Raw genomic sequence first — 16841 nt, forward strand, 5'->3', positions numbered from 1 at the left:
TGTCTTTCTTTTTTTTTTTTCCCCTTTGCAAAATGCTTGGAGCCTTCGTTGTGGCCAAATCATCTCAGTGGGACCTGCCAGAGCCAGCCCGGGAGCTGCTCTCCTGCTGAGCTGAGTGCCAGGCCCTGCCAAAACCCCTCAAAAATCAGTTTTCTCTTTGGGGGGCAGCACTGGCCCCTCTCTCAGTGCTGGGCACCAGCTCCCAAAGTGCCAACGTCCCTGTCTTGCAAAGTCAGGGTGCAGGAGGTTGCTCCCGGCTTCGGGGATGCTCCCTGGGCAGCAGCCTCTCCCTGTCTCCCGGCAGATCTAACGAGCTGCCCTCGTTAGTGCCGGGCAGGGAGCGCAGCAGGCAGGAGCAGGCTGCCCCGGGGAGCTGCGGGGAGCTGGGGGAATGGCCCCTGGGTCCCCAGGCACGGGGGTCCCCGGCCCCGTGAGCACCCAGGGGAGCTGCTGGGGCGAAGCCGGTGGCAGGGGCAGACGCGCAGGGTGAGCAAAGCCCTGGGGTGGAAAATTGGAAACCTTGCTGGGATCGGCGCTCTCGGTGAGAAAAACTTCTCGCATGAAAAATATCGACAAGGCACCGCTCTGAACTTCTTGCCCCAGGGGAGCGGTGATGGGGGCGAGGGTGGCAAGCTCGGCGCTGGGTCGCTGGAGCCCACCTGCCCGCAGGGACATCACCCCCTCCGTGCGCCCCGGCTGGAGGAGCCTGGGCGTGGGGTGAAGGCTGTGTCCCGGGGGGGTTTTGGGGAAGCGGCACCAGAGCACGCAGGCTCTGCAAGAAGCAGCTGCGGAGGTTTAAAAAAAAAATCGTTTCAATCCGTTTATCAAAGTGCCTTTCTGAGGCAGGTGAAGCCACAATAAATATTGGATAAAGGACGCTGGCCATAGCAAGCTGAGAAATTGTTAGCAAGAAAAATGGCACAGCCTCTGAGGCCGTGCTGTCTCCAGTTTTGCTGCCGCTGTCACCTCTGTCACCGTGCCCCCCTCCCGCCCGCGGGGTCCCTGGGGAGGGGGCTGCAAAGCGCCTTCTGCCGCTTCCCTGCATGGGGCGATGCTGCCGAGCTGGGGCTGCGGCTCCTGCCTGGAGGAGGGGAGTGGGTGCCCGAGGAGGGGTGGGCACCCAGGGATCACCCTCGGCTCCTGCTGTCGCCCTGCCCTGTCCCACCTGGGACTTGCAGCCCCTGGGTGTCCCGGCCCCAGGGACCACGTCCTGCAGCATCCCATGCCCCCGCAGAGACCTGTCGCAGCCGGGTCAGCCTGGCGAAGGGCCCTGCAAGTTAATTCCTGCCGGGAAGGGGATGCTCGGGGCCGGAGGGGCTTGGCGAGTCCCCGGTGCCAGTTGTTGGCCCCTGCACGTAACCCGGGCTGTGCCGGAGGCCGGGGTGCCGGGAGCTCGCGGCTGCCTGCCGGCCCGAGCCTGCCCCGCCGCCACCTCCTGCCAGCGAGCAAATGAGACCTGACGGCCGCTCCTGCAGCCCCGAGGCGGGAGTGCGGAGCGCGCCTGATGGATGTGTAACGTAGCGCAGGATTTGCCCCCGGATCTGACCTGCAGCTCCCCTGGCTGCAGTAGCTTCACGTCTTGCTTTTTCTAAGCCTTCTGCGAGAGGGAAGGGATGGATGCCCAGCGCGCTGCTGGGGTCCCGTCCTGACCCCTCCAGCGCTGAGGATGCCCTGAAGCATGAGATTTGATTACTCCATTTAGCATGTGAACTGCGTTGGGCTCGGTTCTGCCTACGAAAAACAAAGGATCTGGGTCCCAGGAGAGGCCGAATCCGGGGGTAGGGACGTCCCCTGGGGGGCTTTGCTGTGCCGAGAGGAGCCCTGGCAGTCCTGGGTGTCTGCTTCAATTTTAATTCCTATAATCCTGTTATCCCTTTGGCTAAGCACGTTTTGAGGGACTGATGTGCCTGCTGGGGCAAAAAGTGCTGCAAGGGGGGCAAGTCTGTGCCCTCCTCCCTCCGCTTCTCCCCGAGCTCTGGCTGGGCTCCCCGGGCTCGTCATGGATGAGCAACAACGGGAACCTTTTGCCCTGGTGTGACTGGGGGGACTGGGTTTGTGCTGGGAGCGGGCAGGGGAAGGTCCGTGCCCTGCCAGTGGGAATACCCGGGTGCCTTGTCCTGCTCTGCCTGCTGCCGCTCTGTCCGGGCTGGAGAGCGGCGTTTAATGAAAACCGAGAAGATTAAAACAGCGTGCTCTGAGCCCCGCTGTCCTCCGCCTGCCTGCGCAGCCCCGCCTGCCTTTGCCACCAGTTATTCTAATGAATTTGCTCCCCGGGTGCGTGGAGAGCCACCGGCCAGGATATGCTGTTGCACGATGGTGAGGTGGAAGAGTCTCCGCCGCGGGCTGTGCTTGCTCCCTCCTCTACGTCCGTTGTCCGGTATCGATGCCTGTGGTCCAGTCCCCTCTCTGGTTTTGTTTCTGGAGTGAAACCCCGCGGGGCTGAGCCCCAGCACGGGACAGCACGCGGCTGGTGATGTGCTGGTGTGCTGCGGCATCACCGTCCGGGGACCTTGCAGGGCTCTGACCAGCGCTGAGCTCCCCGGGCTCGGACAGCAGGACCGTGGACGCGCTGGCAGCCGCGTTCGCTCCAGTGACCCAGCGGGCACCCGGGATGGGGTTGGAGCCGCTCATCCTGTGCCGTCTGCCAGGGGCCGAAGCCGGGGGTGCGTGCCAGAGCCTGGGCAGTGTCGCGGTGGTGCCCGGCTGCGGGGCTCGTGCTGCCTGCGGGCACGGTGTTCACCTCGGCCTCTCTCCCTCCCCAGGTGATGCAGGTGCTGAACGCGGACGCCATCGTGGTGAAGCTGAACTCTGGGGACCACAAAACCATTCACCTGTCCAGCATCCGACCCCCCCGGCTGGAGGGGGACAGCACGCAGGTAACCGTGGGGACGTGTGGTGGGGAGGTGGCCGCGGGTGCTCTGCTCCGCTCCCCAGCGGTGCAGCATCTCTGCTGGGCAGCAGTCGCGGGTGTCTGTGACCATCCCTGGATGGAGCCCCCTCCCCGTGAGGCTCCTCTTCTATCTGGCCTGACCCCCCCTGCCAAGTACCCCCTTTTCGTTCCTGAGGGAGCCCCATCTCACAGGATGCAGGAGGCCTTGGGGAGGGTTTGAGCGTGCACCCTGATGGCTGCAGGGAGACCAATGCCTCCCTCATCCCCTGCCTCAGTTTCCCCCTCTGTTTGCGGGTGCCGTTGCGGCTCTCTGCTCTGGGGAGCTGGGGGAGCCCCGTTTCCAGGGCGTGGGGCCGTGGATGCTGCTGCTCGGGGACGTGCTGGCGGATGGGTGACCCGTCCCTGCGCCTGGTGCCCCTTGCTGGACGGGCACACGAGCAGCGGGGGAGCTGCTGCTCGGCATCCTTGGGTCCTTTGCCAGCCGCGGGCTTTGGACTGGGGCTGTTCCTTTGCTCGCAGCGGCAGCCCTGCCCTCCCCTTCCCCTGCGGCCTGATCTTGCCCTTCGCTGGGGGGAGAAGCAGGCGGCTGCAGGGCTGCTGGAGATGGTGCGAAGTGTGCAAGGCCCTTTGGTTTCCCTTTTCCTCCCCGCTGTGCCGTTCAGCGAGGTGCTCGGCCGTGCTGCCCCGAGCATCTCTCCCCTCCGCCGCGGGGCTGGCTGGGGACGGGGAGCGCTTCCCCCTTCCTCCCTGTCTCCTCTGTCCTCCGGCTCGAAGGGATGCTGGGGTCTGACTCTCGGAGACCTTCAGCGTCAGGATCTAATGGAGAAATTCCAGAGACTGAAGTCTTTAGAAAACGCCGCATTGTTCGTGCACAGTTTGGTCTCCGCTGTGCTTGGTTTGAGCATCTTGCAAGCCGGCGTGCACTGGACCTCGGCACTGCGCTCGGCAGTGACATGAAAGCGCCCAAAATAAGCTCTGCCGTGTGGCCGCAGGTCGCACGCTGAGTCCCCTTCACTTCCCCTCAAAGCACCTCTGCTGGGCCGGGAGCCGGGACGCCCGTTTGATCCCCGTGCCCCTCTCTCGGCACGGAGCGGGTGGTGGCGGGGGCAGCCGGTACCTGCCGGCAGGGCTGTGACCTGCGGCGTGGGCACAGGAGCCAGGCACTGCCCGGCTTCTGGCGGCAACTGATCTGAAACCACCCAAAAGCTCCTTAGGGCAGCGATTGATCTGCTTGCTGCTTTTTTCTTTTATTTTTTTCCCCCCTAACGGTTGATGCACCCAAGAGTTGTTGAGACGCCTGCCGAGCACCCACACTGTTCCTAGCAGAAACCTCCCCATCCAGCCCCCCTCGGGATGGCGAGGGGTGCTCCCGCCGGCGAGCCGGAGGGGGGCTTTCCAGCCGGGAGCAGAAAGCCAGCCTTCACCCAGGATTACGTGAAAGCCGCCTTTTCCAGGGCCGTTTTTTTTCCCCGAACGGCACCGATGTGCTGAGCGCCAGCTCGGGCTGGCCTCGCCGCGCTGGTGGGCGACGGCACCGCGTGCCGCGGCTCCCCGAGCTGTTGGTGCGCGCAGGGGCAGAGCCCGGGTTGCTGTGGGAATGGTAATTTGGAAATTCCTCCCTCCGAGGATGCCGCCTTGTTTTGTACGCACTGAATTATGAATAACTTCCCAGATTAGCCTCTTCTTCCCGCTGTTTCTCTGGCGTCAGCGCCGGGTGGACGGCAGCCACCGTGAGCCAAGCGGCATGCTTGCACGGCGGGGAGGGCGCAGGGCGGCTGCAAAGCGGCTGCCGGTGCCGGCGGGGGGGACCTGCTCCCTCGTGCCCCCCGGCGCTGCCGGGAGGAGCGCGGTTTCTTTGCGGAGCGGTCGTGGTCTCCAAGGAGACTGCAGGAAGGCGGCTGCCCCCCACCGCGCTGCCGGCTCCCCTGGCAAAATCCCGTGCTTGCTTCGGCGCTGCGGCCCCGCGTGCGGGCGGTTGCCTTCTCCCCGCCTGCTGGGGGCTGCCAGGCTCGCTGCCGGCCCCGCCGCCACGCACGAAGCTGCCCGGAGGATGCCCTGAACGTGGGCTCCTCCCCGCACTGAGTCTGGGGTCTCGCTGCGGCCCCTCGCAGTGTTTACTCGCCTCTTCCCCCGTGCTTGGGCGCGTTTAATGCGGTGGCGCAGGGAAGCGCGTCGGGGCCACGCTCGCAAGCGCGCTACGGATGCCCCAGCATCCCGAAGTCGCCGGATCGCAGCCAAGTGGCTGGTCTGCGTCTGGCTTCTCGTTTGGGGAGCTCGCTGCGGTGTTTGGAATCACCCGCGCCTTTGCATTGCGTGCAGGGTTTGCAGGTGCCGGGTCCTGGTGGGTGGCGTGAAGTTACCCATCCTCACGAGCGCGGCCTGGGCAGCGCGGCCCCCGGTCATGCAGCACCCTCTTCCTCCTCTCCTTCCTCCTCCTGCACGAGCCGGGGCTGCCGGTGCTCCGGAGCCCGTCCTGCCCCGGTCTCGGGGGGAGCCTGTGCGGCCGTGGTGGAGTTCAGAAAATACCCATCTGGGTGCTGGGCTTGCTGCTGCCATGCCGGCCTCCTGCTCGGGCATCCCCAAACCAGGCGGGTTTCAGGTGCTGGTGCGAGCTCTCTTGCCCTTCGTGGTCTCCCCAGCGCTGCTTGCGGGTGCCCTTGCCCCGTGCGGGAGCGAGTTCGGCCACCCTGGCTTGTGGATGCCCCAGTTAAACCTCATGCATTTCTTTCTGGGTTTTATCCTTCTTTAGGTCCTTCTGCATTTTCATCTCTGGCTCCGCTTATGCAGTTGCTTAATTACCTGTGAATGCAATTAATGAAATGTTTACTCCCCTCCCCTTCCAGATCATTAGTTTAAAAAAAAAGAAAAAACATCAAAAAAAACCCAACAACCAAACAAAAAAGCCCCATCCAGATAAACTGGGCACCTTGCTCTGCTGCGTGGCCCTCTCCCCCACCCCTGACTCGGTGCTTTGCTGCTTGCAGGGGGATCTTGGGGTGCTGCTGCTGCTGCTCCCTATTAATCCCTGCTCTGGCTCCTATGATCCCAAGCTTTCTGCACTGGGGGGCTCAGTGTGGGAGACCCTGATCCCAGCTGCCCTTGCGAAGGTGCAGTCTGAGCTCGAGGCATGCACACAAACATATATAGATGTGTGTATACATATAGGGTGGATTTTGGACTGTTCTGGAAGGCTTTACCCGTGAGGTGCTGCGTGTGGGTCTGGCAGCTCCGTAGCAGAGCGCTGGGGTCGGCGGCGTTGGCTGCGAGCTGCTCTGCCTGCGGTCGGGGCTAGACGCGTACCCACCGTAACAGGTAGCACGTACTTAGTGCGGTTCCGCCGGGGAGATCCATCTCCATCCTGCAAATTGGTCCCAAGGCACCTGATGGAGTAGATGGGAAATGACAAACTGAAAATTCAGCGTAATAAAATCCTACAGCCTTTCATCTCCCGCCTTCATCACCCAGCACGAAATGAATCCTGAGAGCGGGAGCTGATAGCATTTAATATCTCCGTCACTTGTCTCCGTCGAGGAGCATAACGTATTCAGATGAAGATACATCTCCCGCCGCTGCCCAGGTGCTGGTCTACAGGTGCAGCGCCGGTGCCGGCTGCAGCCCCTCGCCGGGCCGGCCCCCGCGGTCCGTGGCAGCGTCTCTGGAGCAGGGGCGTTCGTCGCAATCCTCCCCAGGCCGTGTCCTGCCACCACCGTGGGCAGCGGCTCACCGGGCTGGCGGCTGAGCCGTACCGCCGCTCTCGCCGCAGCTGGTGCTGCGCTCGCCTCCGGCGAAACCGCCTGATCCGTGTCTGGCTGGCGGGAGCCAGGGCTGGTTTCTGCTGCGTTTCAGCCCGCAGCCGTAAGGCAGGAGCTCGTTTTGCAGCAGGACCTCATTTCACAGCTGTGGTCCACATCTGGGGCTCAAAACAGGGGCTGCTCCAACCTTCGGGGTGAGCGAGGTGTCGCCGGGCGCGGGGAAGCCCTTCCCCATCGCTGCAGCTGATGCCTGTCGCGCCGGCATCCCGCACCGTGCCCCGCGGTGGGCTTTGTGGTCCACCCGTCGTGGTGATGGAGCTGGCCCCGCCGAAGCAGATTGCCGGTGCTTCGGATCCGGCCGAGGGCAAAGCAGCCCGAGCGCGGCGGGCTGGGCGCGGGAGCAGAGCCCTGCGCCTGTGTTTCCGTGGGACGGAGGAAGAGCAAAGCCCCGGGGAGCGGTGGCTGCGAGGGGCTCCCGCGGCCCGATCTGCTGGCGCGGGGCTGATTCTGGCTCGGGGACTGGGGCTTTCCTGGGTCTCGGTGTCACCACCGTTCCCGGCATTCGGGAAGTTTCAGCTTTGCTTTTTTAATCAGAAATTCACTCCCTCGGACAGCTAAATTACACAATCTCGTTAGCGGCTCTGTGCTCTAGCAAGCTATATTTGCCCAATTGGTGCGACGGCAGTACAAATCTGCTCCAATCCCCCAATTTATCTAAATTGATATCTTAATTGGTAATACTCTTGGAGTGGAGGAGTCAGACACATGGACCCTGATTCAAAGAGAAAAAACAGGGAAAAAACCGTCCTGCTGGGGGTGGCTTGGGTTTTTTTGAAGTCTGAAAGTGGGGCAGGGTCTCCCTGGCCAGAGCGGGGCTGCGGGGAGGGCTGCGGTTGCTGCTGGGGGGCTCGGGGTTTTGGCAGCGCTGGGGGTCCCTCCTTGGCCCTGGGAGCCGGAGGGAGGAGGTGGAAAGGGAATCTGGAGCAGAGATGTCCCGGCTCCTTTCCTGGCTGTGCCGCTGCTCCGGGACTCGACGGTCCCTGCTCCTGCCTGCGCGGCGGAGATAAGGGTGACATTGGCAGTGGGGGATTTCTTCAAGGATCGTCGGGATGGCCCTGGGGCACCTTCCAGCCGTGTTTTCTGTGGACACAAAGCCAAGGCTGTCTGGTTTTAATTGTTTATCCTGGCTCACACCTGTCTGCCCGCCCCGACGCCAGCGTTGGGTGCTGGGGACCTTTGGGTGCCTCCAGCCGGGGTGCAGGGTGGTGGGTCTCCAAAGGAGCTGTGCCCGCTCCAGCTGCCAGGGCTCGCCGGCTGCCGGAGCGATGGCAAACCTCGCGTCTGCTGGGAGCACGTTTGGCACGGTGGCAGCTAATTGCAAAGCTGACACGAGCGTCAGGGCTGTCACCGCACCGGGCAAAGTTAGGGGAGCAGGCGCTGCCGCAAACGGAAAGCAGTGAAAAGCTGGGAACGTAAGGAAGCTGGAAATGGCTTCGGAGAAAGAAAAAACAGATGGGTTTGGGCTTGGATTTTTTTTTCCCCCTCTCAAATGGGCTTGTGCGCGGGTTCCTTGGCTTTCTGAAACGTTTTCAAAGGCAAGAAGCTGCTGGCTCCCGTTGGGCTGCGAGCAGATGAGGGATTAGCCGGCCCCCGCGCCCGCCAGCCTCCGGAGAGCGGGAGCTGGCACCCGTGAGGGGTCCTCGTTCCCGGCCGGAGGGGACCCTCGCAGCCAGGGATCAGCCCGGCACTGGCGCCGGGCAGGGAGGGCGAGCCCGCAGCCATCGGGCTTGACCCGCTGGGTGGTCTCAGCATCTCTGCTCGGGGGGTGCAGGGTCCCATGGGGCAGGGCAGTACCGCTTCCCCTCTGGTCTCATGGGCGGGAGATGCTGGGCAAAACGCACGTGGCCCTGTCCGTCTGTCCGCCCAGCCGGGCACGACGTGTCCTGCCGCAGAGAGCAATGACGCCGGAAGGTTGGTGCTCCTCACGTGGTGTTTGCCTGCAAACCGCCGGCTCCCAGAGGTGCTGGTATTTAAGTCCTGACACGGATTTTTCTCTGCCTTGAATCTCGTGTCCGATCTGCCTTCCAGCAGCGCCGCCCGGTGACCTTCATCACCCCCTCGCCGCCGGGCAATGACGAGCAATGCCCGGATGAAGGCAGAGCATCGGCCGCGCGGCGCGAGGGCGGGTGATGGACGGCGGCCCCCGGCAGCCCCGCTGCTCCCCTCCTCATCATTCTGCCCACAGGCCCTCCGCCACGCTCCAGCAGATTTTCGAAAGAGCCATATTTTACCCAAACCCCATCAAACGGCAGTACTTTCTCTCTGCTCCTTTCCCTGACACTCGCTGATTGCCAGGATATTTATGTGAAACTGGAAGCCCTTTGTAAAATCGACCTGCCCAGCTTGCTGCCGGCACCGCAGGAGCTGCCGGGGGCTGCCCGGCTTGGGAAGGGCAGGGGATGGACCTCAGGGTGGAGGGCAGCCCGGCCCCCTGAGCTGCTGGTTTTGACCCTGCTTGAGATGGATTTATAACCCTGTTTGAGATTTGGGAAGCGAGCTGTTCAGGAGGGATCCCGTCACACCTGGTTTCAGCAATCGCAGCTGCTTTATCCCTGGAAAGGAGCTTTTTCTTCCAGCTTCGGGGTACCCGAAGGCGCGCGGGTCTCGCTGGCAGAGCCTCGGGCGCCTGTGGGTGCTCGGCCCCTCCCGGTGGGAGCCGCCCGCGGTGGGTGAGGCGCTCGGCGAGGCGCGGGCTGCTCGACAGATGGTTTGCAGGTGTCCGCCTGGTGCTTTTCTGCAGCGAGCCGGATTTTGGAGAGAGGGCGGCTGCGCTCGGCTTGGCAGAAGTTTGAACGTTAGCTGTGAACGCGGATCGGTTCCTCCTGTCCCTGCAGAGGCTCTTCTGGCATCCTCGGCTCGGCAGGCTCTGGGAGCGCGGGCTGGGGACCGTGGCCCCTGCCAGGAGAGGCGGCGTTGCGGCGCGGCGCGGCTGGCTGCGTCCCCGCCGCGCTGCCGGGGCGGTTGGGAGTTTGGCAGAGGCCACTTGGAGCGAAATGCTGGCCGGCAAGCGAAATGCTCGGTTTGCTTTGCAAAGGCCCCCGGAGCTGTTTGGGTGACGGCACAAATGACGGTGGTCACGATGCCGATGATGTGGCAGCCCAGGCTTCTTCAGTGCCGAAAACAAGGGAGCTGCTCGCTCCCCCGGCTTGTCGCCTCCGGCCCCTCTCCGGTTCGGTACTGGCAGCAGCTCCGCCACCAATCTCCGGCTTTCCCGGGGCAGCAGCGGAGCTGGGGTGCAGGGGTGGTTTTCCTCCGTGGTTCCCACCGTGCCTGCCAGCGCGCACCCCTCGCAGGCAGCTGCTGGGAGCCGGGCTCCGCGGGGCAGCTCCTGCCCGGCCCTGCCTGCACATCCTCTGCCACGGGCAGCGGCGAGCCGGCGGTCTGGAGGGCTCTGCCTGCTCGGGAGTTCCCCATCGCTGCTGAAACCCTCGGACACGACTTGGGGTCCCCCTGGGCTTCTCCAGCACCTTTCCCGCAGGGTTGTTTCGTGCCTCCCTCCTTCCCTCCCCTGCCCGTGAGCCCCTCGGCGCAGCGGTGGCAGCTCTCGCCGGTGTCTCCGGTGCAGCGGTTCCTTTGCCGCAGCCTGCCCAGGCCGCCAGCGCGGTCTTTGAAGACGCTTTGGTGGCTGGGAAGGAAGGATGAGCTCCTGGATCTGCCAGCCTGGCAGGAGGCTCGTTGGTCGGCTCCCTGGAAATCCCCCCGGTAGCCAGAGCCAGGGGCCGAGGCGGCAGCACGGGGAAGGGGAGCCGCGCTGGGACCCCCCGAGGGCACCAATTACACGGGATGTGCGCCCTCGACTTGCCCTTTTGGGCAATTTTAGGGCAGCAGCAATGTGTCCGGGCTGACGCTATCGGACGTCCTTTCTCTGTTGTTTTTAAAGTCTCCGGTACCAACCTCATCTCCTGTTGTCCATCCCAGGGAGGCACCCAGGCTGCTCCCAAACTCGGCAGGGGTTTCCATCCCTTCCCCAGGAGGATCCCTCATTTCCTTGGCTTAACGCCCGTCTGCTGGCTTCTCCCATTGCTTTGGGCTGTTCTTGGTACCTTCACCCTTCTGGTAGGGGGTGGCTCAAGGCAACCGGCTCAAGGAACCCAGGGGTCCCCCAGCTCAGCCAGGCTCCCCCGGGACGTCCTGCTTGTGGTCGTCGTCCCCCTTGGCGCAGTGAGGATGGTCCCTGTCCGCAGCAGCTCAAAGCCCGGCTGGCCGGGATCTCTGCCGGAGTTGAATTCAAGGCTGCGGCAGCCGAGGTGAGCCCTGCCTGGTGAGGGATGCCGTACGGCTCCGCGGCGGCAGACAGACCGCCTGCGAGGGCGGCAGGGCCCGCGTGGAGAGAGGATCTTGTTTCTCTATTTGTTGAGCAGGGTTTGTACTACAAAAAGCGCGCTGCACTCAACAAGCATAAAAGATTAATGAGAAACAAACCCATGAACTCATCAGTGTCTCATCTCCGCTAAATTACAGTTACAAGGATGATCATAGCTCATCCACGTATTGTGTAACAGAACTGATTGCGGCGCGGATGGGCGCGCGGTGAGCCCCGCCGCGCCGGCGGAGCAGCGCGGCGTAAAGTGCTAAGTGCTCGGGCATATGGCCTTAATGTATTCTAAATATTGGCAGAGGAGAGGTGCGTCTGAGGAGAGGCGGGAGCCGCAAGTGGGGCACTGGAGTTCCCCGATCAATATTTAATAGGGGCTGCAATAGCTTCCAGGGAGAAGACGCATGAAGTCAGCGTGTTCTTGCAACCTGTTTTCTGCCTTCTGGGTAGCACGCCTTTTCTGGTGTAAAAATGATTAGCTTGCATCTCTCTCCGCCGTTCCTCTCTCCCTTCTCCCTGAGTCTTCCCACGGTGGGAAAGCGATTGTTTGGCGTTTGATCCGGGACTCCGGATTGCTGAGATACAGCTCCCGGCAGTGCAGGGTGCTAAATTCTGGGGTGGGGGCTTCTGGGGGGCTTGGGGCTGATCCAGACCCCTGGAAAAATCCCGCTGCTTTATTGCGGGAGGGTTTTGCTCCCCCGGGCTGAAAGCAAACGTCCAAACAGGCGATGGCACAGCCAGAGCCTGGCTCCCGGGGGATCCGTCAGGGCCACGTACGAGGCCTGATCCGGGTTGGATTAATTTGTGAGCTGGCACGGCTGGGTTCCTGTATGGATTACAGCCTCTGGCATCCCGGGAAATTTCTCATGGCTTCGAGAGCAAAAGCTTAGCAGCAAAAAAAGAAAAGAAAAAGCCCCAAAGCAGTAGAGCGGGCAGCGGCAGCGTGGAGGAGCAGAGGCCGGGCTGGTGTCGGGCTGCGGGCAGCCGGGCAGCCCTGCAGCCGTGGCTGACGCCGGTTCGGGCAGATGGGCAGGAGCTTGCTGGCAATTACGGAGCAGCTTTTCTACGAGGCAACGGCTCCGTGACCGCAGGCGATAGCTAACTCGCACCGCGCGGCTCCAGGGCCCGTGTTGCCGGGAGGAAGATGCAGCCAGGAGGAAGATGCAGCTCCAGACCATATGGTCTGCGAATAGCAGCAGCGCTTAAGTGCTTGGTCTCATTGATGCTGTGTAAGTAATAAGCCCCAGAGATTGGGCTGTGCTAAAATACTTCCCAAACAACTTACACTTAAGCGTTGTAATTCTTCTGACCCAGCAGAAGTGCCTGGTGTTTTGACACGGATGCTTTGAGGAGGATCCAGGCACCTGCCAGCTCGCATTTAGGAGGACGACGCTCCAGCCGGGCTTTGCTTCGTGCTCTCTGGGAGCTGCTCTGCTCGGAGAGGCTTAATCATCTCCAGCGCCTGCAGTCCAGAAGCGTTAAAGCAGCAACGGGCAGACCTGGCCGCCTCTGCGTGCGGCCGCCCGGCTTCTCGGGGCGGCTGGGTCTGACGCCGTGCTAAGGCTGTGGCAAATGTTTCTCGGTCTGCTGGGCGAGCCTGAAAACGCTGATGGGAGAATGAAGCTTTGACCTTTTGATCTCATCAGGAAGCTACTGTGAATCCTCTATTGATGGGTAAATTGCACTAAATTAGAGAGGAGCTGTGCAATTCTGCCACATTGCTGAACTGTGCAATTAACGTCCTGCCTAGCAACAGCACCCTTGTGCCTCAGCAAACTTAAGCCTGTGATTTTAGGTATGTGATGAACCTGCCTCTGCGAAGGCTTGATTTTTCTTTTCCCCAGCAGCGTATGGCTTTAGGACCTCTCTGCTCCGTCGGGGAGGCAGCCAGAGCCGTCCCTGCCGGCAGCGCTCTGCTCTGCGGGGAGCCGCGGCGTCCTGCAAGGCTGCAGCGGGGCTCTGCCTCTGCACCCAGCATCACCCCGGCGTCACCTCGGATCCTGCCCTGTGACCAGTGGGATCGCCCCTTGGTGCCTCGGGGTGACCGAGGGGATGCTGGAGAGCACGGCTGGGGCGCGGGTTTGCCCGAGGGCACTGCCATGGAGCTGGCATCGCCTTGCTGGCCTGCTCCGCTGGCTGATGGGGTACCCCCCCAGCTCCCCGGGGCGGTGAAGGGTTACCAGCAGGTCCATCACCGCACCGACCCGCTGCGGTGTTGGGCTGGAGGCAGGAGGGAGAATCTCCCGTGCCGACCCAGGCTTGCATCCTCGCCCCGCCGCCTCGCTCCTCCTCCTGCGCTCGCCTTGGTTCAGAGCTGGTTACAGCAAAGCACGCTGCCGCCTGCTTTCTGCCTGCGGGTCGGGGCTCAGCTTTTGTACCTCCAGCCGGGAGCATGACAAAGGCATCGCTCTCCGCAGAGGGGGAGGATTGCTGGAGCAGAGAGCTCGGTGCCTCCCCCAGCCCCCCTTGCATCACTCGGGCGTTTCAGCTGTGTTAACGCCTCCCTCCACGCACCTCTCCCAGCGCCGTGCGACGCTCTCCCGGCTCAGGGTAATCATGAATATTCCCCCTGCATTTGGCACCGGCTGCGGGAGATCTCTCTTTAGTCGCTAGACGTTTGAAGATGTGCTGCAAGGGATGGTGCGTGTCCCCCGCTGGCACCCGCAGCCCACCCAGCTCCGTCGCCTGCGGGCGGGCTGCAGGGAGGGGATGCTCCAGCATGCGTTGGTGGACCTTTGCTGGCAGCGGTCATCCGTGGGGACTGCAAGGGACACTGCACTCCTCTTCCCACGCCCCGGGGCAGAGGGGACAAAGCTTTGGCCCTGCACTGAGCTCCTTTTGGTGCAGCCCCAAGCCCGCTCTCGCCTCTGGGCACCAGCGTGCGGGCGGGCTTTGCTGGTGCCCGGCTGGGGCAGGAGCGCTCGGGTGGTTGTCACCGCCCTGACGCGTTGTACGTGAGCAGCTTGGCACCTCCTGAAATCCCTGGTGCAAGGGGCAAAGCCCTTGGGCCCCTTGGAAACAAGCTTCCCGTGGAGGAGCTGCCCTGGACCTGCAGGGCTGGGTGCCAGGGAAGGGCTTGTCACCCGTGGGCACGCTGGCAGCGACACGGGACGTGGACCGTGCGCGGTTTGCACGCTGCGTGCATGCCCCTGGTTTGCTGCCAACAGCCGCCTCTCGGGGTCTGCGGCAGGGTGAACCGGCTAAATTTTATGGAGGCTCCGGCTGCCGGGCCGGGGGCTGCCAGGTCGCGCTTGGTGTGCTGGATGAAGGGCAGCGGTGGGGCTGGACGGACGTCTCTGCCGGCGCCAGCCTCAGCTCCGCAGCGTTTTGTCTCCCTCCCGGTCCGGCCGCTGCTGTCCTAGTTTTCGCTGGCTGCTGTTCTTCCCCTCCGTCACGTGCGGGTTCGGCACGGTGCGCTCGGATACAGCTTCATCTTCTGCTGGCTTCTGCGGGCAGCTCCGAGCTGGGCTCTGAGCGGCTCCCACGACTTCAAACACCTCCCTCGACCTGGCACTGGGGCTGCTGGTGCGTCGTGGGGCTGCGCCTCGTAGCCTGGAGGATTAGCAGAAATTAAATTCCCCGGGAGCAGGGACGCGGTCAAAAGGGGATGCACGTGTGTCCCCTCCCGTGCTCTGAAAGGGCGCGCGACCCCGAAGCCAGGGTGGCGAGGTCCATCGAGCAACAGCCCCGTACGCATCCCTCGGGGTTTGCAGTTACCGTCTGAAATTTGGGTTAACGGTGTCGAAAGGGTGGAGGTTTTTCCTTAAGTCCTGAAATGGCTGCCGCTGCCCGAGACGGGGAGCCTGCCAGCAGCTGCTGGCGCTTTCGCTCTGAGCAGAGCCCATCCCCGTCCCCTCGGGGATGGTTTTAGGGCCGGGCTGAAAGGAAGCAGAAGCATCTCCCGGCTTTGCAGACTCCTGCAGCCAGGCTTTGGGTCTGAATCAGCCCCGTTCTGAGACCAGTGACCCTGTTTTCACGCTCCTTGTGAGCAGATCAGCCAAAATGCTGCGCGAGCCCTAACGAGCCCTTGCTCGGTGCCCCACGGTGTCGGTGCCCGCAGCGGTGCCCCATCCCAACGCACGTGTGGCTGGATTTCAAGCTGCTGAGCCTCCCACACCCGCTGCCGGCTGTTCTGTCCCCGGCTGCTGGCATGGCATCACACCGCTGCACCCAAAATGCCGGGGACGGTGTGAAACGCCAGCGCCGAGCCTCGGGGAGCTGCCGCGACAGCGGAGCTGGAGGCGAGGCGGGTCTGGCTGGGAGCACCGGTTTGCTCGGGGATGCGTGGGCAGCGCAGGGGACCCCGGGTGCCCGGCGGGGCTGCCCGGCTTCGGCGGGGGTAGCTCAAAACTACCATCTCTTAACCAGCACGGTTTTTGCCCGTTATCTGTCAAACTCCGCTCGGTCCCCAGCCCTGCCTGTGGTCGGCTCGATGCTCGGGGGTAACCCGGGCTTTGGCTGGGGTGTCGGGGGAGAGGCAGCGCGGGGATGTCCCAGCGTGGGGTCTGCAGCACCAGCGGTCGGGGGTGCAAGCGTTATCCAGGCTGGGGGTGTCTGTCCTTCACTCTCCTTCCCCTTCCTGCAGGGAAGAATCCCTCCTCCGGCAGAGCTAGCCGCCGCCGGCGCTTGTACCGGTTGGGACGATTAGCATATTGAATCACTTTCCTGTGAGATTTTGGACGATAAATTACTTTTTGGTCAAAAATAATATAAAAGCTCCATTATGTGCAGATGCAGGCATTTGTGGAGCCGGGGCTGCTGCTCCGCCGGGGTTCTGGGCTTGTTAACGCGTTTGGGATCAGCTGGGTGGGAGCGGCTGGGTGGGATGGGTGCTGGGGCTTTGTGCCCGTGCCAGCCACCTCCCTTCAGCGCTTTGGGGACAGAGGGGTGGCAGAAGGGACCCCCGGGGTCCCCCTGCGCGACCCACAACGCAGACAACTGCTGCAGCGAGGAGGGAGCTGCGTTGGTCCCGCAGAGCCCACCGGCGCGGGGCGGCTTTGCAAGAGGCTGCTCCGGGCTCCGCTGCCCGGCGCGGTGTCGGGGGTGCCCGGGGTAAGCGGGGTGCTCTATGGCACACCGAGACGTGGGTCCCTTTCCACAAAAGCGCCGTGTTTGGGTGATTTTTGCAGCCGCTGTTCTCTCGTGCTCTGTCCTGCGGAGGGGACCCTGCAGCCGGCTCGGACCCCTGCGGCGGGGGCCAGCAACGCGGCGCAGGGTGCTGCTGCCGTCGTCCTCCCCGGCAAACCCCCAGGGAGTGCTGACGCCAGTCAGGCTGGCGAGGGTCCTCCTCCAGCGCCGCAAGCTCCCTTCCTTTGATTCCCTCTGGCTTGGAGAGCATCGTGGGAAGGAGCGGAGTCGGCATGGTCTGGCAGGGCGCTCCATCCCAAAGGTTTCCTCCAGCAGGCAGCGGGGACGGGGACGTTGCCTTGTCTGCCCTGACTGAGCCTTGCTGCCAGTTTGCAGGCAGCCCGGGGCAGGGCTGGCCGCCTTTGCCGGGGCAGGAGCCGTGCCGTGCCGTGCCGTGCCGCTGCGTCTGCACTGTCTCCTCCCGTGTTGGCTCCCTCCTGCAGCCTGGTGCTCCGAGCATCGCTGCTGGGGGGTCATGGCGGGATTTGACGTTGGCATTGCTGAGAGTGCGGACCCCCTGGGGTCTGGCCCTGGGGGCTCCTTGGATGGGGGGGAGCAGCCCCAATGGTACCAGCACGCTGCTGGGCGGGGGGCTGGTCCTCGGCTGGCCCAGCGGAGCCCCGGGGCTGCGGGGCGATGCTCGGAGCAGCCCGGTTATCTGCTGCGATCCTGCACGGGGCGGGCCGGGGTCTCCGCT

The 16841-nt window shown here is 63.5% G+C and overlaps 1 protein-coding gene across 1 annotated transcript in view; it reads left to right on the plus strand.

The window, feature by feature from the left end:
* Nucleotides 1-16841, plus strand: part of SND1 (staphylococcal nuclease and tudor domain containing 1) — a 138017-nt gene that overhangs the window by 17706 nt on the left and 103470 nt on the right. Inside the window, exon 10 of the mRNA XM_075141220.1 lies at nucleotides 2763-2876. Within this exon, the coding sequence (XP_074997321.1) occupies nucleotides 2763-2876 (114 nt within the window). The remainder of the gene's footprint in view (nucleotides 1-2762; nucleotides 2877-16841) is intronic.

Source organism: Calonectris borealis, chromosome 1 (assembly GCF_964195595.1).
Source record: "Calonectris borealis chromosome 1, bCalBor7.hap1.2, whole genome shotgun sequence".
NCBI lineage: Eukaryota > Metazoa > Chordata > Aves > Procellariiformes > Procellariidae > Calonectris > Calonectris borealis.